Below are 23,920 nucleotides of genomic sequence, written 5' to 3' on the forward strand. Positions count from 1 at the left end.
ACACACACACACACACACACACACACACACACACACACACACACACACACACACACACACACACACACACACACACACACACACACACACACACACACACACACACACACACACACACACACACACACACACACACACACACACACACACACACACACACACACACACACACACACACACACACACACACACACACACACACACACACACACACACACACACACACACACACACACACACACACACACACACACACACACACACACACACACACACACACACACACACACACACACACACACACACACACACACACACACACACACACACACACACACACACACACACACACACACACACACACACACACACACACACACACACACACACACACACACACACACACACACACACACACACACACACACACACACACACACACACACACACACACACACACACACACACACACACACACACACACACACACACACACACACACACACACACACACACACACACACACACACACACACACACACACACACACACACACACACACACACACACACACACACACACACACACACACACACACACACACACACACACACACACACACACACACACACACACACACACACACACACACACACACACACACACACACACACACACACACACACACACACACACACACACACACACACACACACACACACACACACACACACACACACACACACACACACACACACACACACACACACACACACACACACACACACACACACACACACACACACACACACACACACACACACACACACACACACACACACACACACACACACACACACACACACACACACACACACACACACACACACACACACACACACACACACACACACACACACACACACACACACACACACACACACACACACACACACACACACACACACACACACACACACACACACACACACACACACACAATATTTTCTTACTCTGTATTTTCAACGAAAACTTTTCATTTATAAATTCGCAAAGTCTGTGTGTTATTGCGTTGCCGCTCCTGCAATACATAGAGCAGATTTATCGATGGTTTCTTATGTAGTTTTATCTTCTGAATCCAAATCTGAAAACGGCATTTCGATATCTCTAACCGTCTTCGAGATAATCGACCTCAAAGTCTAAAATGTGACGTCACAATCATTTTATTTTCTGCCGACACACTATCCGTCAGCTGAAATCGTTGCTAGTAAGTAGGCTAGTTTTTTAATCTGAATTTGTCAAGCAAAGCATAGGTTATTTACATTTGAGTTTGACACTTCGTGAATGTCAAACTAAATTTTAAATGAAGTATTAATAAAATATCAACGACATTTGATAGTGAATTTAATTATTATATAAAATAAATAAGATGTTCAAAAATACAATTTGAGTATATTTTGAAAACAATTTATTTATTAAAAACTTTAAAAAGGTTTATACGAGTATACGGCCTCCCCGTGGGAGTACCTAATGATAAATGGACTGTTCCATTTGTTATGAAATGAAAATTGTTATTATAGTCGGTTCGCTAAACTCACACACAACTGGCTAGTGATTTAAGTAGGTAATTTTTTAGTTTTTTATTACTAATTACTAATTATTTAGTAATTATTAACTATTTAGTAATTTTTTTTTCAAATTAGCAAAATTACTGACTAAAATCACTAGCCAGTTGTGTCTGAGTTTAGCGAACCGACTATATGAAATGTTGTTTGGAATAAAAAATTATGATCTGATATGTGCATCCTTCTAATGGAAAAAAATATTTGAAAATTTTTCTCAAATTATGGATACCAACAACATTTTCATTTATAACTCTTTTATTTTTAATTTGACGAAGACAAGTTATTCTTTATAATAAGCTCTTTATGGTCTAATATTTATGATGCAACCATCATAGTATCAAATTTTATTAATTTTATACGAGGTATATAAAAAATATGAATTTCGATCAAGAGTATAGTACCTTTATAGTTCAAAATATTTAAATTAGAATAATATAATTGCACATTAAAATATAATGTTTAATGCTAAACAACTTTTTAAAATAACAATTTTCTTTATTATGAATTAAAATACGCAAATAAACAAAGTTTTAGTTATGATAATACTCGCATTTTCAGCTTGTAATATTTTACTTTCACAAAAATCAAACTAATTAGATTATTGTTTGTGAAATATTGTTTAAACAATTGCATATGTTTAAAAATAATAAACTTTTATTCTCTAAGTTAAAATATATGAACAAAGAAAGTTTTTGCTAAAAAAGTGTTATTTCAAAGGACAGAGTATGTGTCTTTATTTTGCAATAAACAAATGTATTTATTTATATCGAAATGCACTAAAAATTAAAATTTATCATCATTATCAAAGGTCATTGGAATGCCCAATTAGAGCAAACGTATCCGCTGTCCTGCGCGTAGCACCAAAAATTAATGTTTATTTAAAAAATCCTGACGTGATAGTTAACCGATTTTAATTTTGCAAATTGCAAATAAAAGGTACAGTATTCTTCTATATGTAAAAAAAAATTCAACTTGCTGTCTTGATAAAATTTACAGTATTGTTTTAATATATCATAAAGTTTTTCTGGGTAAAACATGAAGGTCCTAAGTGTGGCATAAATGGTTGAAAAACGTAAAATGCCAAGTAGAACCCCGATTATCCGTGCTCCTCGGGACCGGATGTTGACACGGATAATTGAAAAGCACGGATAATCCGAACATTTATTTCCTATTATAATACATATGTACGTATATCCATACATATATACCAACAATAAAAAGACAACAGAACAAATAAATCTTTCATTATGAGTCTCCCGCTCCGCGTATAGAGTTTCCGTCGAGTGATTAACAGTGACGCTATTTTGATAAAACCTCAAAAATGCAATTTATGACGCAGCCCGGATAATCCGCACACGGATAATCTGGGTTCTACTGTACTTGTTTTTTACGGTTTTTTTCGCAATTATTGCTATTTTTCAACAAGGGTGACAATTTTTAAAATTTGTAACTAATCCTATATGGTAGGAAATTTAATTACGCAACTTTTATGTCAGTGCAATTTTCTCGGAAATTAATACTTTTAATCAAAAAACGAAGAAAAAAATCGAATTTTTCCTTGATTTTTTGACATTTTGATTATTTAAACAATGTTCCGGACATTTTTGAGTGGGATGATAACTCAAATATTATATATGAGCTATTTTCAAGCAATATCTGCAAAAAATATGAGTCACCTCTCAACATCCAAATGTACTAATATTTTTACAGATGCGCTCTGGTCTACCTACCAATGCTGCAGAATACAACAGAATATACTGCGAGGCATAAATTATAGGATAGGGATATAGAACATTATGCTCATTTTCATAGTTGATTTTTTCGTGAACAGATTAACGGATTCCGCTAATTTTTTTTACTATTTTAAATTTTTCGTTAATATTTACAAAGTTGGGCAAAGGTTTACTCAAACATATTTTTTGGACTCATTCATACCCGGTGGAAGAAAAGACATGTTTTTTTTATGTTAAGTTTGAGACACCCTGTAGGGAGGACGAGGTATAAATGAGTAAACATCGGAATCGTATTGTAGTCTTTTGTTTTTTGAACACTTTGTTTTTTGAATGTACTTAATATCTTTAGAAACAAATAGACGGTTTGTAGTTTAACACGTGTGTTTTAACCGAAACTAAAGGTTTGAGACACACTGTATGGAGGAAAAGGTACAAAGGTGTTTATATATCGATATTATGTTGTAGTCTCATATATTGTGAACATTTTATTTTTTTTAATTTCTCTGATATCTTTGATAACAAAGAAACTAGACTAGAGACTAGATACGTGAGGAGGCCATGTCTTATCATACCACTAATATGAAATTATTTCCTATACATAGTGCGAAAGGAAAAGAGTGTTAAAGAAAAAAGTATGTGTAATGCAACTCTCGCTATTTAAAAAGTCTCCACGTAGACACCAAATATGTACTTACTCTCAAGGAAATTTCACTCTAAAACATTACAGAGCCTCCATTAAACAATCTCGTCTCTTATGTTGTGCTGTGCATACTGCTTACCTGGTCCACAAATAACTCTTATAGAAGTCGATAAGAACTGTTTACGTTATGTACCTGTCTGTTTTTAAAGTTTTGTTAACTGTTATTTTTTATTGTTAATTTAGTTTTGTTTCAGTTAAAACACATGTTAAAGAGTAAAACCACTTATTTTCTTTGTTTCTAAAGATATCATGGACATTCAAAAAACAAAATGTTCACAAAAAATAAGACTAAAATACAATTCCGATGTATACTCAGATTTGTACGTCGTCCTCCCTACAGGGTGTCTCAAACTTAACATAAGAAACACATTTCTTTTCTTCCACCCGGTATAAGTACAAAAAATAAGTTTGAGTAACCCTTTGTACAACTGTCTAAAGAAATATCTAAAATAATAAAAAAATAGCGGAATCCGTTAATGCAGTGGTTTCCAAGCTGTGGAGCGCGCCCTCCTAGGGGGCGCGAGAATGTTGCAAGGGGGGCATGCAGCTGTTTCGATAATATCATTTTCGAATACAAACCAAAGAAGTCGAATAGGTGTCAAAGAAAAATGAATCTACCTGCTATCTAATGCTATCTGCTATTGGCATAATAGCTATGATGCTCAGTGAATCATATGCTAATCAACTTAAAATCATTCCACTTGCAGGTAATACGATGGGAAGACGAATATTTGAAGATCTCTGCGATCAATTAATAGAAAAAGTAAAACTATCTTCTTTCTCGTTGCAAGTAGATGAGGCTACCGATGTTCAAGGATACTTGATAACATAAGATATCTTGTGTAAACTGATCTTAGAGAGGACATGTTTTTCTGTAAACTTATTGAAGGCAATACTGCAGCAAGTGAAGTTTATAATATCATTGATAATTTTTTTAATGAAAACGACATTATGTGGGAGAACTGTGTGGGGCTATGCAGAGATGGAGCTCCATCTATGGCAGGAAAAAATGCCAGTCTACAGGCACGATTTCGAAAGGTGACTCCTCGTGCAGTTTGGACGCATAGCATGATTCATAGACAATCGCTTGTTTTAAGAGATATTTTAAGAGATCGCCATATTTCTTACTGATAATAATAGAGAATAAGCAAACTTGTTTTATGACACGAAATTCCTTGCAAAACTTGAGTATTTATTTAATATTCTTCATATACGCAGTATTCTAAATAAATCAATGCAAGGGTCTCAAATGCATGCATTTACGCAGAAAGACAAGATTACTGCATTTATGAAAAAATTAGAACAACTGTCGATAATAAATTTGAAAAATTTGGACATGATTCCCACTTTTAAAATTACCTGCCTTGCTGATGAAATGAAAGAAAGTAAAGTTCTTAATAAAAGAGTTCTTAATAATAATATGAAGGGATTAGAAACCCGTTTGTGGTTGATGATGATTTTGGCCTTACGACACCATAGCAGGAAATGATAGTAGACTTATCGAGTGATAGCAAATTTTCAAAATTGAGTTGAGAATTTGTAAAATTAGAATGTTAAAAAATTAAGGGGGCGCAACAATTTTATTTTTTTAAAGGGGGGCGCAGCTACAAAAATGTTGGAAACCACTGCGTTAATGTGTTGACGAAAAAATCAACTGTGAAAATGAGCATGATTTTCTATATCCCTAACTTATGCCTCGTAGTATACTGTATACTATTCCATAGGAACATCCAAAGAATGTTTTGCCTAATTATATTACATATTTGCATCATTTTTAGTTTTATGATAAGTATACATACCGAACTATCAAAGTCAAACTTAGCAATAACTTTTTCCACCCTCTTGCTAGCTGGTCTGATTAATGGTGTTGTATCTAAGTAATGTACTTTATAGAATGAAAGCAGTTCTGGTATATTTTTAAAAAAGTTATCCCCAATTTTGTATCTGGACTGATCCTGTGCCTGCGTTTTATTAATTATATAATGACTAACTTTACTGTCTTCTCTGAAACAAAAAATATACCAATAATAACACAATGTACAGAATATCTTAACATTCAACAGAACAAAATCACAGCTAAAATACTAATATAAAAAGCATATTTATTTTTATTTATTTACCAACGGGCAAGCCCAGTTATAGTTTAGTCGCAACATACAGGGTCCCGTGAGAAATTCTAGCTCGCCGTGATTTGATGGTGGTATTATAGGTTTTTGGGTCGCTGAATCCAATGGAAGTGGTCCAAATTAGAAGCCCTGTAAATAAATTGATAGTGTTAAGGTCTTCTTTGGTGTATTTTTGGTCGCTGAATCGAATGCGACTAGTCGCGATTATTCAAAATATGTTCTTATTTTGTTAATAACAAAATAATTGTTTATTCGCGGAAAAGCTCGAAATGATGCGCTATCTACAGTTAGTTTGTAATCTTTTTCATAGTATTTTTATACGCTAAATCGATTGCCACTAGTAGTGATAGCTTAAACCACGTTCCGACTTAGTTATTAATAAATTATTGCAAAAATAACGGTTTATAGTACGTTTAATCACGGTTTTTGCTCTAAATTTAAAAAAACCACTTGGATTGACATATATTTGGCATACAGGTAGCTAACATGTCAAACAAAACAGGTGATATTGTGCCGATGTGTGATTTTACTCTGGGGGTGACTTTCACCCCTATTCTGGGGTTGAAAAAAGATACCTTTAAAATAAGTCCGAAAGTGGATAAACTGATTAATTCTAAGCAACTTTTGTTTTATAAAATTTTTTATAAATTTTTTTAAAAAGTCAATACTTTTCGAGTTATTTGCGAGCAGTGCCGGTTTAACCTAACTTCGGGCCCTGGGCACTAGAGATTTAGGGGCCCCCTTCATTGCTATTCGTTGTCAATTTTTTTAACAAAGAAACACATGCATTAACCTGCATTAACTATAAACGTTTATTGTAAAACCCATAATTTTTAAAAATTTTAAAAAAGATTTTTAAAACAAACGAGAAAAATAGCAAACGTAAAAAATATTCCAAAAAATACATTTAAAAATATAAAAAAAAACAAAGTTCTACACAACAACACATGACAAACAAAAAAATATATAAGACAAAAATTAGCTTACTTTTTTCTTGACTAGGCATTAGCAAACTGCCATATGAATACTAACAAAATTCAGTTGCTCCACTTCTTCGTATTTTATAATACAATTAATAGTGATAATGCATCTAGGTTTTCTTGACCCTTTGACCTTCAATATATTATGTCATTTTATTCTTTTTAAAGCCAAAAAAGACCACTCGCCTGACGCATTAGAAATTGGTATCGTCAAATAAAAAAGTTGCCTTTGCATGCTGGATGACAGCAAATTTTCAAATGTTATTCAAATTTTGGCTGAATTTTGTTGAATTTAAAAAAATTCAAATTTTGGCATATCGTTATAAAATGAATAATTTCATTATGCAAGTTCTCTTTGGTTTCATCAACATCTTTTTTATATTCCTCGCATAAAATATTAATTCACTTTTTGACTTCTTCTTTATTTAGCGTAAAAAACATCTAACAGCTGATGTAACATCATTGTAGCATTATATTCTCTTTAAAAGATCTTGAGAAATATTGTAGCATATAACATTAAATAGGTACTTCAATTCTGATTATCTCTTGCCCCTTTAAATTTGTTTCACTTTCAACTACTTCATCGAAAAATGTTTTTTTTCTTAGTGTCAATATAGTATCCAAGTTAACCTGAGACTCTATTATTTTGAGAGATTTGAGATTTTTTGTCTCTATTATTGCTTAACTGGAAAAATATGTTTGATGGATCCGTAGTTTTTAAGTAAACCATTTACAGCGTCAAAAGTTTCTACATGTTTTGTTTTCATCGCTTCCCAAAAATCATTGCAAGTTTGGTCAGACAGATAGCTAACTGAACCTTTTTCTTTATTCGCACTCCACTGTAATGCTGAGCTAAGAAGTTGTCAAAAGCAAAGTATACAAGACAACTTAAGTAATTTCCCTTATGACGACTCGTTAAATTCTCATGGGAACAACGAAAAGCTAGTCCTTGAGAAGCAAGTAATTTAATGGTGACAACAACTCTTCTTAGGACCTTTACTCAATAGTCAGCTTCGCGTTCTACTTGCTCTTTCAAGCCAGCGTCTATAACTCCAATTTAACTGATGATCCATCTAATTCGAACTGGTGATCTTGTTATTAATGTAACCATAGAGTTCAGATGAAATTTACTTTCTTCGTGAGATTTGAGTAAACTATTCAAATATTTCCAGTGTGTAAAATATATCCAAAATCAGTTAAACTATTTTTTTTTCAATTGAAAATAATTTGCACGGGTAACAATAAACAGCTTTAACACTTCTCTTTGCCTCAATTGGGTTTTACTCTATAAGAGTTGCTTTCATTTAATCTTCTATAGGCTTTGCCTCCAGCTTCATACATTTTTTTACAATTTTCTCAGGAATCCCTTTTTAGTTTAAAAGTTGTCACAGTTCTTATTTATCAGTCTTAAAATCAGACCTTATCGAAATCGCAGGTATTTCGTAGTCTTTTTCTCTATTTAAAAAAATACGGTCCTCGATTATTTAGCGGACTTTAATTTGTTATTAATAAAAGGAAGGGTCCCTACGGGCCCCTCCGGGGGCCGGGCCCCTGGGCGCCCGCCCATACACCCAATGGATAAAACGGCACTGTTTGCGAGTGAATAATATCATGTTCATTTTTCAACAAAAAAACCACGTTTTTAGTGGTTTTATAAGCAGTTTCGTTGTTTTGTTAAATAAAGCATCGGCCCAAGCATTGGTGGAGTGGGAGAATGTCTCTGAGAGAATTATATGGGGAAGATTTCAAAGCAAATTTAGAAACTTAATAATAATTAATGTGTATGCTCCAACAAATCAACAAGAAGATGAAACAAAGGAAGAGTTCTACGACCAGATGTATATGTTGCTAGCAAAAATACAAAAAACATATAAACGGGATATAAAAATCGTTTTGGGGGATTGGAATGCCAAAGTAGGATCTAATAATAATGGAAAGGAACATGTAATGGGGATTCATGGCATGGGAGAAAGGAATGACAATGGCACGAGATTAATAGAACTTTGCTCGATAAACGATATGATGATTGGGGGAACATTATTCCAACATAAAGATATCCATAAAACAACGTGGACGTCACCAGGAGGAAAATTTAAAAACCAAATTGACCACATTCTCATTGAAAAGAAGTGGAAAAATTCCTTACAAGATGTGAGAGCAATGAGAGGAGCCGACTGTGCATCAGACCACGAATTAGTGAGAGCAAAAATAAAAATTAGCCTCAAGGCAAATTATAAATCAAACAAAAAACATAGAAAATTCAATACAAATAAATTAAGAGACTCTAGCATAACAAACAAATACCAACAAACGTTGGAGAGGCATGTGGGGAACTTGGAACAAGTAGGAAAATCTAACATTGAAGGTATATGGGAAATATATAAAAACGCGTACATGGAAGCAGGGAAAGAGATATTAGGGTGCAAGGAGAAAGCTGATCGACCATGGATAACGCTGGACACTAAAACAAAAATCAAGGAAAGAAGAGCAATCAAAACTGAATTGATCAAAACAACAAACCCGATAAAACAAAAAGAAATGCAGGAAAAATACACAGAAAAAAATAAAGAAGTTAAAAAACAAGCCAGAACAGATAAAAGGCTGTATATGGAACAAATGGCAGAAAAAGCAGAGGAAGCAGCGATAATGCATGACACAAGGACACTTTACGCAATAACCAAAGAAATTAAAGGGGGCAAGAGCCAGCAAAGAACGAAACTAATGGGGAAAGAAGGAGAAACACTCACAAGTCAAAAAGAAATTGCCCAAAGATGGACACAATTCTTCGCAGAACTCTATGAAGAAGGAATTGAATCACAAATAGAGATGGAAGAAACTGAGAGAAACGAAACATTAATCTTAAGAAACGACGAATTTACGAAGGACGAAATAAGGTATGCTATAAACCTTTTAAAAAACGACAAAGCGGCTGGTGTTGATGGAATTCCCGCAGAACTGATAAAATCACACTTAAACTTCTCAGTGGATATGTACTACTTACTATTTAAAAAAATTTGGATCGAGGAAAAGATACCAAAAGATTGGGGTGAAGGAGTTATAATAAAGCTACCAAAGAAAGGAAATCTCACACTATGCGAAAACTGGAGACCAATCACTCTTCTCACTGTAGCTACCAAAATAATGGCCAGAATAATATTGGAGAGAATTAAAGATTCCATAAATGAAAAATTAAGAATTAACCAAATAGGATTCAGACCGAACAGTTCCTGTATTGACCATATAAATACCCTAAGAATCATCCTGGAACAATCATCAGAAATGAATCAGGAAGTTTATATCAACTTTGTAGACTTCGAAAAAGCGTTTGATTCAATAGATCGTAATATGATGTGGAGGATATTAAAACTCTATGGAATACCAGACAAATATATAAGAGTAATAAGGCTTTTCTATGACGAATGTTTTGCCAGAGTCGAACATGAAGGGGAACTATCCCAACAAATAAGCATAAAAAAAGGAGTAAGACAGGGCTGTGTCTTGTCACCGACATTGTTTATAATAGTCATAGATTGGATAATGAAACAAATTGAAGATAAAAAAACAGGTATACAATGGTCACCATTTACAAAACTAGAGGATCTAGAGTTCGCTGACGACATATGTCTCATAACATCAAACAGACAACACATGCAAAACAAAATCACCAGATTGAACAACATAGCAAAAACAACCGGCTTAAAAATAAATCCGAAAAAATCGAAAATACTATCAAATGGGGAAACGAACGGAAACAATATATATTTGGAAGGGAAACAAATAGAAGAAGTAAAAGATTTCTGTTATTTGGGCAGTCTGCTAAACACAACAGGAGGCACAGAAAAGGACATAACACAAAGAATAAGCTTCGCACAAAACGCTTTCAACTCTTTGCGCAAGATATGGGCCTCGACAAACATCAGCAGAAGAACAAAGTTACGATTATTTGAAACTAATGTAAAGTCTGTCCTGTTATATGGAGCAGAAACATGGAAACACCATAAAAAATTCTTTCAGAAAATACAATCCCTCATTAACAGGTGCCTACGTATTATACTGAGGATATTTTGGCCAAACAAAATTACTAATGACGAATTGTGGAGAATAACAAATGAAGAAAGGATAGAACATACAATAAAAAAACGGAAATGGAAGTGGATAGGACACACCTTAAGAAAACCAGCAACAAATATTGCTAGACAAGCTCTACATTACAATGCTCAAGGCAAAAGAAGAATGGGTAGACCATCTTATACGTGGAAAAGAACAATAGAGAAAGAACTCAAAGAAAATAATTTAACATGGAACGATGCAAAAAAGATAGCAAAAAACAGAAGAGAATGGAGAAAACTAGTAAACAAAATTGGACGGAACTCAACAGATGATGCGTGGGACTAGCAACCTCACCATCATTCCTCATGCTACTTGAAACACCGCAAGGTGCCCTTTGCTCCACTTGGAGATGTATGATATATGATGATGATAAGCAGTTTCGAACCAATGAAACTTACAGATCAAATAAATACAACATAAGTAAAGCAACTTGTGAAGCGGTAACGATTAATTTCATTTGAGATGCTAATTAGGGGGTGATTTTATCTTTATTTTTGATACTAGATGCTTTTTCAAAAAACAAGAATAAAGTTTTTTTTAAAGCATTAAAAAAGTTGTAATGAGTTTTCCTCAAAAAGTTCTTCATTTTTTGGTTATTTTATGTTGAAATATTCGATTTGGAATTTGACGAATATGAACCTGTTGTTCATTAGCTAGAACTTCGCATTTGCTGGGTCTACGGACCTCACACATACACCATTTTTTTCACTTTTTTATAGTCTATATTTTTGCTAAGAAATTTTTTTTGAAAAAATACATCCTTTTTGAGTTATTTGCGAAAAACCGTCTAAAAACGTGGGTTTTTTTGTTGAAAATTGAACTTATTCACTCGCAAATAACTCGAAAAGTATTGACTTAGTTAAAAAATTCTATAAAACAAAAGTTGCTTAGAATTAATCAGTTTATCCACTTTCGGACTTATTTTAAAGGTATCTTTTTTCACCCCCGAAAAGGGGTAAAAGTCACCCCCAGGGTAAAATCACACATCGGCACACTTGTTTTGTTTGACATGTTAGCTACGTGTATGCCAAATTTCCTGTCAATCCAAGTGGTTTTTTTTAAATTTAGAGCAAAAACCTTGAATAAAAGTACTATAAACCGTTAGTTTTGCAATAATTTATTAATAACAAAGTCGGACTTTTAAATTATCACGACTAGTGGCAATCGATTTAGCGTATAAAAATACTATGCACAAGACTACAAACTTGCTGTAGATAACGCATTATTTCGGGCTTTTCGGCGAATAAACAATTATTTTGTTATCAACAGAATAAGAACATATTTTGAGTAATCACGACTAGTTGTATTCGATTCGGCGACCAAAAATACACCAGAGAAGACCTTAACACTATCAATTTATTTACAGGGCTTCTTCCTGAAAAATACATAATTTTACCATAATTTGTTAATAACAATTAAACGAATCATATTTGGGCTTCCAGACCACTTCCATTGGATTCAGCGACCCAGAAAACATATACTACCACCATCAAATCACGGCGAGCTAGAATTTCCCAAGGGACCCCCTATGTTGCGACTTGACTATTACAATTAATGTTAACATACAAAAAGTGGACATCTTGGATATTAGTGCACCCTATGTAACGTACAGCTGCTGAATCTTATGTTTGTGCGTCACAGTGTTGCCATGCCATTTCTTTCATAATTTCAATCAATGTTAAATGTACCTACAAGAATAATATAATAAGAACGTTTACTTCTCCGTCATTATACTAGGTAGAATGACAAATAAGGTGTCAAATGAAAGCTTATAATCCAAGGATAATACTAAAGGTGAGAAATTAGACCTGGATTGTCTGTCCCTCAAAAATAAGCGTTATACTGGGAATTTCTAATGTCGACATAAAAGTTGCACTATTTTTTTTTCTATAAAACATTTTGATCTAATCCTTACCAGAAAACTTCTTTGTACTCTCTACTGTCAAATAAACGTGATTAAGAAGCTAAATTTTAAACTTCGTCACACAACTTTTGCGATTAAACTTTGCAATGCACAAATCCGAACCTTTTTATTTGAAAAATTCATAACCTTTATCATGATAAGAATAAAAACTTGAAGTAGGTACCTTTGTCTTCAGAAATGTTAGAGCTATATACTGTAAAAATTTCAGAAAAAAATATTAAAATAGAACAGAGTTGTAGCGAGGTAAACGCAAAAAACGTGATTTTATTTTTTTTTATTTTTAGGTTAAAATTGCGATTTTGACAATGTTCCCCCACATAAAATTCAAAATAAACGTCATTTTCGTTTTCAGCACCCTCGAAAATATAAAATATGAATACAATTAGCCATTCACCCCTCCGTGGTCCATTGTAACGGTGTTACAAGTGATGGTCGGATCCAATGCCAAAATCTACACAGACATGTGAGGGTGCACTAATATCCAATATGTCCCAAAAAGTTATCTGACTGTAAAATCACTGACATGTTGAATTGTTTAATAGAAAAACCTATTAATTACTCAAGCCAAGGGTACACAAAACCTGACGAAGGAATGAGTCAAAGGTTGCAAAGAAATCTCTGTTATCATATTGATTGGCTAGTCTGGCAGTTCTTGATATTAAGTTGTTAAATCCATAGTTAGTGCGACGCATAGGATAATGAAAACTAGCTGTAGATCTGGTAGGTCTAGATGGAACATGTATAGTAATTTTATTGAGCAAAGAAGAAGCAGCAGCTCTACCATGCAGAATATTGTAAAAAGTAATAAGTAGGAAGCGGATTTATATGCGAGAATTTTTGATGAAATATGCGAATACATACGCAGTAAAAAATTACGAAATATGCGAGAGATATGCACAATAATCAAAAAATGCGCATTTTCAGAAACCACATATTTATCTACAATAAAATAAATGTATCGATTTTCGACTATATTCTTGATTTTTTTTATGGTATCGTTGTAAATTTAAAGTGTGTAATTGTTTCTCAATGTACTTTCATCGGGAACACTTTTCTTGGAATATATTTCCAAAAAACTTTTAAACAGTATTTTCCAGCTTTTTCAAAGGTATGTTTGCACAAATCATCGCCTCGCATAAATACGAATTAAATTTATATTGTTCAGTGGATGAAGTCATCAACGATTGTCTACTGTCACTGTACAACTGATCAACTTTCGATTCATCTTCTCGCATTTTGACTTATGTAGTTCCGGCTCGACGTGTTGAGTAAAACGTGTTGAGTATAACCGAACATTTTCGCTGAGATGGTATTTACGACAATACCACATACTTTTTCTAACTGTTTAAAGTTAAAAGGTTGAGGAAGCAGCCACATATTATTCATTAATGAAAAAAGAGAAAGAAAGCGATCTTAAACTCATCATTTTACTACATACTTTGCAGACTAATTTTCCATTAGTGTAAAGAAGCTGGGGATAGTTTCTGATCCGGGAATAAACCAGGCTAGAATTTTTAAGCATACTGCACTATTCACAAACAGAAGTACTTTTACACAATAACTAAACATTTGCATTGACAGATCAAAGATGACTAATTTTACTGATTTACGGGATCTGATCTAATTCATATTTAAATTTCCGTTAGAGAATCGTAAAACGATGTTTAGAGGTGTAAATATTCTCTTAAGAATATGGTATTTAACATCCTACAATCATTTTATGACGGCGTAGTATACGCACTTTGTGGGTATAAATCGGATGTTTTCTAAGAAAAACAGAAAAGGTAATAAATGAGCCGACTTCAGGTAATTCTCGAAAAGATATGACAAAAGTGCGGGCGAATATTTTGTGTCGAATTAAAAAATTTTAGAATTTTTTGGTTTGGACAAAAATGTTTTTAAATAAACACATAGATAATATTCACGTTTCTTTAAAAATATGCAAAATTTGGTAAAGTTCTTAAATATGCGAAATATGCAAGCAATATGCATTTAGCATAAAATCCGCTCCCTAGTAATAAGATATCTCTTTAGAGAGCCATAAAGAGTTTTTAAGGTAGGTAGTAATTCCAGTAAAATCCCGTGTGCTTCTTCTGATAAAGCCAAGCTTCTGAAATGCCTTGTTGACTACATTATTTAAGTGATCGGAAAGTTGTAGAGTTGCAGCCAAAGTGACACCTAGATCCTTGATGAAAGGTACATTATCAATGCAATGCTGGCTAATCTTGTATTCAAATTTGATTTTGGGGATCTGGATCTGGACCGAGAAAACGTAATAGCTTTACATTTACATATATGGATTCAGACTCATCCCATTTGTTATACACCAATCCAACAAGTTGATCAGCTCATATTGAAGTTTATCACAGTCATTGGGAGATTTAATCAGACAGCTCAACTTTAAGTCATCAGCAAACTGCAAAAAAGGGAAGAGGAAAAACATCCATGAATATCGTTTATAAAAATGTTAAATAGAAGCGGACCAAGATGTAAGCCTTGTAAGAAATGATCCTCAATCTTGGTTAGAAGACGGCAGAAGAAGAAGAACATTACTCGTCGATGAAATATTTTTCCATATTTATAAAGCTGGCAGTTTTACAGGAAATTAAACAAAAAAAAGTTATTGTAGAATGATTAGGTAAAAACTAGGGATAGGATTAAACTTAGACAGCATTGTCTCTGAGTGTTGAAATGAAGATTAGTTGGACCATGTGAAGGGGGAAATAAAAATTCCAAGTGTTTAATTAAAAATATTTTAAGTTTCTTTATCTCCGGTTCTAGATAATGGATTTTAATGTTTTTTATTTTTCTACTTTTCTTATATTATACTTTTTGCCTACATTACAAATATACAATGTTTTAATAATACATATTATTAATAAACAAATAATGTAATTTGTTTAAACATTTAAAGATACGATGGGAAACAAAGAAATCCAATGTTATGCAGACGACGCCGCATTAATCGCCGAAAGAGAAGAGGATGTCCAAAGAATAAGCCACATCTTCAATACAACAGCCAAGAAATACAATGTATATCGGCAGAAAAAACCAAATGTAATGCAACATCTACATGCGATGTAAAATCGAAATTTATGGGAAAATAATAAAGCAGGAAGCAGGCTTAAATATCTGGGAATAGACATAACTAAACTTACGTGCATAGAAATCGGCCCACTTAAAAATTTGGTCATTTTTGATGTCTAATATTTCCTAAACCTGTTGGCCGGTTTAAGTGATTTTTTGAACATGTTATAGCCTGATTCTTTAACAATACCACTGTAATAACATTGTTGCTAAAGAGGTAAATTTTCATCGTATACCGGGTGTACCAATCAAACTGTTTTTTACTCAAAGTTCGCATTACCCTGTGGAATATTCTAGTATTTATAAAATACTGAAATTAAAACCCAACTATAGCCACAGGTTTTCTTAACATTCTGTTTTTTGATTCATTCGTTTATGTTGGATAATAAAAAAGTTAGGTACTTTAACAACTAGACATGTTCCTCATCAATACACGGTGTTTCTAAATAAGTGCGACAAACTTTAAGGGGTAATTCTGCATGAAAAAATAATGACCATTTGCATCATAAACGTATGTCCGCAAATGTTTCGTTTACGAGATACGGGATGTTGAATTTTTTCTTACAAACTGACGATTTATTTATTGCTTTAAAACCAGTTGAGGTATGCAAATGAAATTTGGTGGGTTTTAAGACGTAGTTATTGCACATTTTTTGACATACAATTAAGAATTTAATATTCACCATTAGCACGCATACGTGTAATATACCCGATCATATTACCCGTATGCACGCTAATGGTGAATATAAAATTCTTAATTTTATGTTAAAAAATCCGCAATAACTATCTCTTAAAACTCACCAAATTTCATTCGCATATCTCAACTGGTTTTAAGTAATAAATAAATAGTCAGTTTGTAAGAAAAATTTCAACATCCCGTATCTCGGAAACGAAACATTTGCGGACATACGTTTATAAAGCCAACTGTCATTATCTTTTCATGCAGAATTACCCTTAAAGTTTGTCGTACTTATTTAGAAACACCGTGTATTGATGAAGAACATGTCTAGTTGTTAAAGTACCTAACTTTTTTACTATCCAACATAAACGAATGAATCAAAAAACAGAATGTTAAGAAAACCTGAGGCTATAGTTGAGTTTTAATTTCAGTATTTTATAAACGCTAGAATATTGCACAGGGTGATGCGAACTTTGAGAAAAAAACACAGTTTGATTGGTACACTCCGTATACAATGAAAATTTACCTCTTTAGCAATAATATTATTACAGTGGTATTGTTAAAGAATCAGGCTATAACATATTAAAAAAATCACTTAAATCGGCCAACAGGTTCAGGAAATATTAGACATCAAAAATGACCAAATTTTCAAGTGGGCCGATTTCTATGCACGTAAGTTTAGTTACGGAGATATTGAAGAAGTACGACAACAAAGCTTAAAAGCAAGTAAAACGGCGGGATCTCTTAATGGCACAATCTGGAAGAATAAACACCTAAGACAAGACACAAAAGCAAGAATCTATAAAGCAGCAATTAGACCTATATTGAATATTGACATACACGGCGGAGACAAGACCTGACACATCTAAAACGAGACGACTACTAGAAACAACAGAGATGAAAATACTTCTACGAATATCAGGGAAAAATCTGTTGGAAGAGCATGCAATGTAGAAGATATAAATGGATGGGTGACAAAACGGAAACTAGAGTGGAACGAACACAGTAGAATGATGGCAGAGGATAGGATAGTACGAATAGCACAAGATAAGTCACCAAATGGACGAAGAAGTACTGACAGACCAAGAAAAAGATGGTGCGATAATTTACACAATTTAGGAGTCTAATAATATTGAAGAAGAAACAGGCTTTAAAGCAGGGGTGGGGAAAAGGCCGGATCCGGCCCTTTTGCTTATTTAATCCGGCCCGTTGAAAAATCGAACAGTCAATTTTTTTATTCTCTTAGTATTAGTGTGCGTATAACATCATTTCAAATTAATTTGTAGAAATCGTTAAGCTATAAAGAAATAGCAAAATAAAATCTTTTATTAACTGACTTATTTAATGACCATTATTTTAATATTCTTCTTCTTTTAGTGCCGTCTCCACTAATGAAGGTTGGCTGCAACCATTGCAAATTCATCTCTATCTTCTGCCTTTCTTAAAAGCGTCGCAGTGTTCAAAATTGAAGGAAACGTGATCGTAATTACAAAAAAAAAATAAATCTGAGAATGCCCAAATTAAGGGGTTTGTTTGTACTACTCATGATGCAACTTCTCAGCAAAAATTGATTTTTTAAGTTTGTTAGGGCCAGATGTATTAATGGTCAAAAGTACAAAATTCAGTATAATTTTATACATCAAATTTAAATCCTCAGAAGCTGCCTTTTACTTGGAATATTGCTTCATTTATGTGGATAGCTAATATAAAACTAATTATTTGAGATAAAAGTACATACTTTAAAGATTAAAATAGCATAGTTAGTTTCACGGAAAGGTGATTTTGATATAATCGGCTGTCTAAAAACCTATACAATTTTTGATAAAATTAATGTTTGACAGCGTATTACGTTTATTGTGCCATCTTGTGTCACGTTAAATCCTTCACTAAATGAAAGATTGCAATGTAAGGAATAAAAAAATATATAAGACAAACTGCGAAAAACTGCGCAACTAAGTAAATTGCGCATTAAGTTTGCATCGAGCGCTGCGCGCATTTAATCTGAATTAATTGCACTCGTATGTATTGTTTACATGTATGTCAAACACATGTTGTTTGTTGGGGTTGCGAAAAGAGATTTTATTTTTGATGAAGTAGTGTTAATCCTTAATAGATAATGTTGTACATTAGTTTTATAAATAGCTATTATATTGCATACCGGGTGTACCAATAATACTGTGTTTTTTCTAAAAGTTCGAAACACCCTGTGGAATATTATGGCATCTATAAAATGTTGAAATTAAACCTCACTTGTAGCCTTAGGCTTTCTTAACATTTTGTTTTTCGATTCATTTGCTTATATTGCAAAATAAAAAAGTTAGGTACTTTAACAACTAGTCATGTTTTTCGTCGATAAATCCTCATTTTCTGCTAGGTTTAATAACAAGTAACGAACATGTTACAATGAGTATTTCGTATCACTCATAACATTGTTAAAAATATATATACAGGGTGTTTCATTAAGAATGTCCAATATCTGAGTTGTACAGTGCCGGCAAAAAAAATCTTTACATTGCCAAATAAATCACCAAATTTTCAGATAATTTGCATGCGTTCTATCTGCGCTTGGAGGGGAGGGTAGGGGACGGGGATAGCGTATTTGCGACGGCAATTATCTGTAGTTTACGGACTGCTTGGCTTATTTAGGGTATTCTGCGCGTTTGCACTGTAAATAGTTAGATTTGTGCGGGTAGTCAGTGTTAAACTTCGTCTCATTTACCTCATAAAGTTTGAGATCGTCAAATTCTAAATTGAACTGACAAATATGGTTCGAAAGAAACTCACAAAAGAAGAGAAGGTTCATGCTTTAACATTGCTGGAGAAAGGAGACTCTGTAATTACCGCAGCACGTGATATTGGTGCTTCAAGGGGGGCTATTTATCAACTGAAATGTTCGGCTGCAACGTTTCAGTTGATAAATAGCCTCTCTTGAAACACCAATATCACGTGCTACGGTAATTAGGGAGTCCCCTTTCTCCAGTAATGTTAAAGCATGAACCTTCTCCTCTTTTGTGAGTTTCTTTCGACCCATATTGGTCAGTTCAATTTAGAATTTGATGATCTCAAACTTTATGAGGTAAATGAGACGAAGTTTAACACTGACTACCCGCACAAATCCAACTGTTTACAGTGCAAACGCGCAGAATACCCTAAATAAGCCAAGCAGTCCGTAAACTACAGATAATTGCCGTCACAAATACGCTATCCCCCGTCCCCTACCCTCCCCTTCAAGCACAGACAGAACGCATGCAAATTGTCTTCAAATTTGGTGATTTAGTTGGCAGTGTAAAGATTTTTTTGCCGGCACTGTAGATTCTAGACCTCAAAATATTTAATATGATTTAACCAAAATCACTTAAATAAAATATGGCTCCTTACTGAGTTACAGGGTGTTTTATTTAAAAATTTAAAAACTATGCTTAGTATTTTAAAACTATTCTACGTATCCTCTTCATACTTGACAGAAAGTGTAGGTACTATACACCCTATGAAAGTATGTTAAATAACCGCTTCTAGTTAGTACCAGAGGCGTACGAGATAGAGGACAGTAAGTGGTTGACCTTTTCCAAATGCTACTCCACTGGCGGAATTGCCATTTTAGCGCAATTTTTCGATTCTCCAATACTCGCTATATAAATAACATACTCCTCACACCTAACGATAAAATTATTAGTTTTCGAGATATTTGAACTTAAACAAGTAACGGCACAGATATTTTGAATAATGTATTGTGTCGCTTAATTTTCAAATATCTCGAAAACTTATGGTTTTATTACTAATAATGAATAATATGCTCTTCAGTCTTAACGATAAAATCATTGGTCATAGAGATATTTGAAGTTTAAAATTAAGCGGCAAAATATATTAATCAAAAATCTGTACCGTTACATGTTTAACTTCAAATATCTCGAAACCTGATGACTTTATCGTTGCGAATGAATGTATGTTATTTACATAGATAATATTGGAGAATCGAAAAATTCTGCTAAAATGGCATTTCCGCCAGTGGCGTAGAATTTGGGAAGGGTCAACCATTCACTGTCCCCTGTCTTACGCCTCTGGGAATAGCTAGAGACGTTTGTTTAACATAATTTTATAGGGTGTACAATACCCACACCTTTTGCCAAGTCTGAAAAGGATACGTCGAATAGTTTTAAACCACTGAGCAAAAATAGTTTTTAAATTGTTAAATAAAACACCCTGTAACTCTGTAACGAGCCACATTTTATTTAAGTGATTTGGGTTAAATCCTAATATTTTGAGGTCTAGAATCTAAAAATCAAAGATTTGACATTCTTAATGAAACAACCTGTATAACCATATTTTTTACGTAATTCACCCCCTAATGAGGGGATGAAAACTAAAAAAAAATGACTCCTATTATAATATACTCGTTATGCGGTATAATACCTCAAATATTCCAAGTTTTCAGCCGGATCACTTTTACAGTTTAAACAAATTTAGTTTCGATCACGTTTTGACCAATTTTGAACACTGTGCGTCTGTGTGTTTAACCCGGTCCAGTCGCGAATGTTTTTCAACCAGGATATTATTTGTCGCCTACCAGGACCGGTTTTTCCTTCGATTCTACCCTTAATAATCGGCTGTAACAACTCGTACTAATCATTTTTAAGTATATGCCCCCAATATGCTGCCTTTCTCCTTTTAATGGTGGTAAAAGGTTCTCTATCTCTTCCCATTCTATGCAACACCATATAGTTCATAATATGATCGGTCCGTGGTATTTTTAAAATTCTCCTAAAAAGCCACGTCGCAAAAGCTTCCAGCTTTCTCATTAAGTCAACATTAACAATCCAAGCTTCGGCACTATAAAGAAGAATAGAGAGGATATAAGCTTTTACCATCCGATAACAGATTTGCAGATTGAGTCTATGGTACTCAAGGTTACTCTTTGGTTACTCAAGGCTAATCTTGATTGCTCTATACTTGATCGAATTTCTGATTTCGGATTTAAATCTTTCGTAATCCAGACTCGAAAAGTTTTTCATTTTGCCCACGTGTTAAATATCTGTTTTTTATCTGGATTTGTTATAACTTAATATAATATAATACCGGGTGTCCACTTATATTTTCCCCCATTTTAACTGCCTATAACTTCTAAACGGCTCAAGATAAAAATATGCGGTTTTCGCTGAAATATTTTATTTTAGTAAAAGTTTTGTCTGAATGGATTGCATTTTTTATATCGCTTTCAAATACGAAAAAAAAATAGCGGATTTTTGAAAAAAACGTTGTTGATTTTTTTTAATGGAACACCCAGTATATTTTTTTATAAATTGAAAGAATGGTCATTTACCTATCCAGCGATATAAAGTTTTTCAAAATCGGTTGTCAAATCACCGAGTAATTAATTTTTAAAATGAGAGGTGCAGCGTGGATATCACATACCTAAATAACATAACTAAGCAAAATGATATTATGTTTAGTGCGCACCTACATTGGATCCGTTTTTCTCCGATCCGATCAGATCAGATCAGATCAGATCCGATCAGACCGGTTTTCCGGCGAGGGTGCCTACATTACTACATTGGTTCAGTAATCTTCCGACCACCGACAATGATGAAGATGTGTTATTAATTTGTTGGCTGTTGTTGGAAAACAACGTTCTTAAAAGACGCAGAAAAAAACGTGGATGGATGCATACATTTAATAAACACAGATCTTTAGAATTTAATATAAACAAAAATCTACGTAACTATCCTGATAAATTTAAAATCATATTTCCCATTTTTTCGTCACAAGAATGTAAAATAATTCATGAGAAAAGAAAAAATATATTGATTTATTACAAACTATTATCCATCCCAATAAAACTATTTACCTAGAGGCACTGAATAGGGTGTTTCCTATTCTGTGCGAGAGGTATGAATGTAAATAAAGAGTCAAGACAACATTATAAAATATTTATCTTGTAGAGATACATTATTACAAAATTAAATATTAAGATTTGGAAACTATTTATTGTTGATTTATTTCATGAAATAGTTAAAACAAAAAATTCAATTAATTATATGCAAAAACCGGAATGAAACCAAACGCATCTCGATCTGAATAGGAGAAGCTACTCCCGACGTCGGCCGATATCGGATCTGATCTGATCTGATCGGATCGGAGAAAAACGGATCCAATGTAGGCACTCCCATTTAATACTATGGGTTTATTTTTTATTACGACGTCGGCCGACGTCGGATCTGATCTGATCGGAGAATAACGGATCCAATGTAGGCACCCTCATTTAATACTATGGGTTTATTTTTTATTCCGACGTCGGATCTGATCTGATCGGAGAAAAACGGATCCAATGTAGGATTTCCACATTGCATCTCTCATTTTAAAAATTAATTGCTCAGTCATTTCACAACAGATTTTAAAAAATTTTATATCGCTGGATAGGTAAATGACCGTTTTTTCAAGTTACAAAAAAATATACTAGGTGTTTTAATAAAAAAGTCAACGTTTTTTTTTCAAAAATCCGCCATTTTTTATTTAAAAGCGATATAGAAAATAGACATTTACCTAAAAACTTGAAAAAAACGGTCATTTACCTAACCAGCGATATAAAAATTTTTAAAATCGGTTGTCAAATGACTGAGAAATTAATTTTTAAAATGAGAGATGCAATGTGAAAATCACACAACATAATATCAATTTGCTTAGTTATGTTATTTAGGTATGTGATATCCACGTTGCACCTCTCATTTTAAAAATTAATTACTCAGTGATTTGACAACCGATTTTGAAAAACTTTATATCGCTGGATAGGTGAATGACCTTTCTTTCAACTTACAAAAAAATATACTGGGTGTTCCATTAAAAAAAGTCAAAACGTTTTTTCAAAAATCCGCCATTTTTTTTTCGTATTTGAAAGCGATATAATAAATTCAATCCATTCAGACAAAACTTTTACTAAAATAAAACATTTCAGCGAAAACCGC

The 23,920-nt window shown here is 33.4% G+C and overlaps 1 protein-coding gene across 1 annotated transcript in view; it reads right to left on the minus strand.

Annotated features, from left to right (window-relative positions):
- Positions 1 to 23,920, minus strand: part of LOC114335615 (adapter molecule Crk) — a 92,960-nt gene that overhangs the window by 38,813 nt on the left and 30,227 nt on the right. Inside the window, exon 3 of the mRNA XM_028285879.2 lies at positions 5,858 to 6,062. Coding sequence (XP_028141680.1) covers positions 5,858 to 6,062 — 205 coding nt within the window. The remainder of the gene's footprint in view (positions 1 to 5,857; positions 6,063 to 23,920) is intronic.

The sequence above is a fragment of the Diabrotica virgifera genome, chromosome 10 (assembly GCF_917563875.1).
Source record: "Diabrotica virgifera virgifera chromosome 10, PGI_DIABVI_V3a".
NCBI classification, from domain to species: Eukaryota; Metazoa; Arthropoda; class Insecta; order Coleoptera; family Chrysomelidae; genus Diabrotica; species Diabrotica virgifera.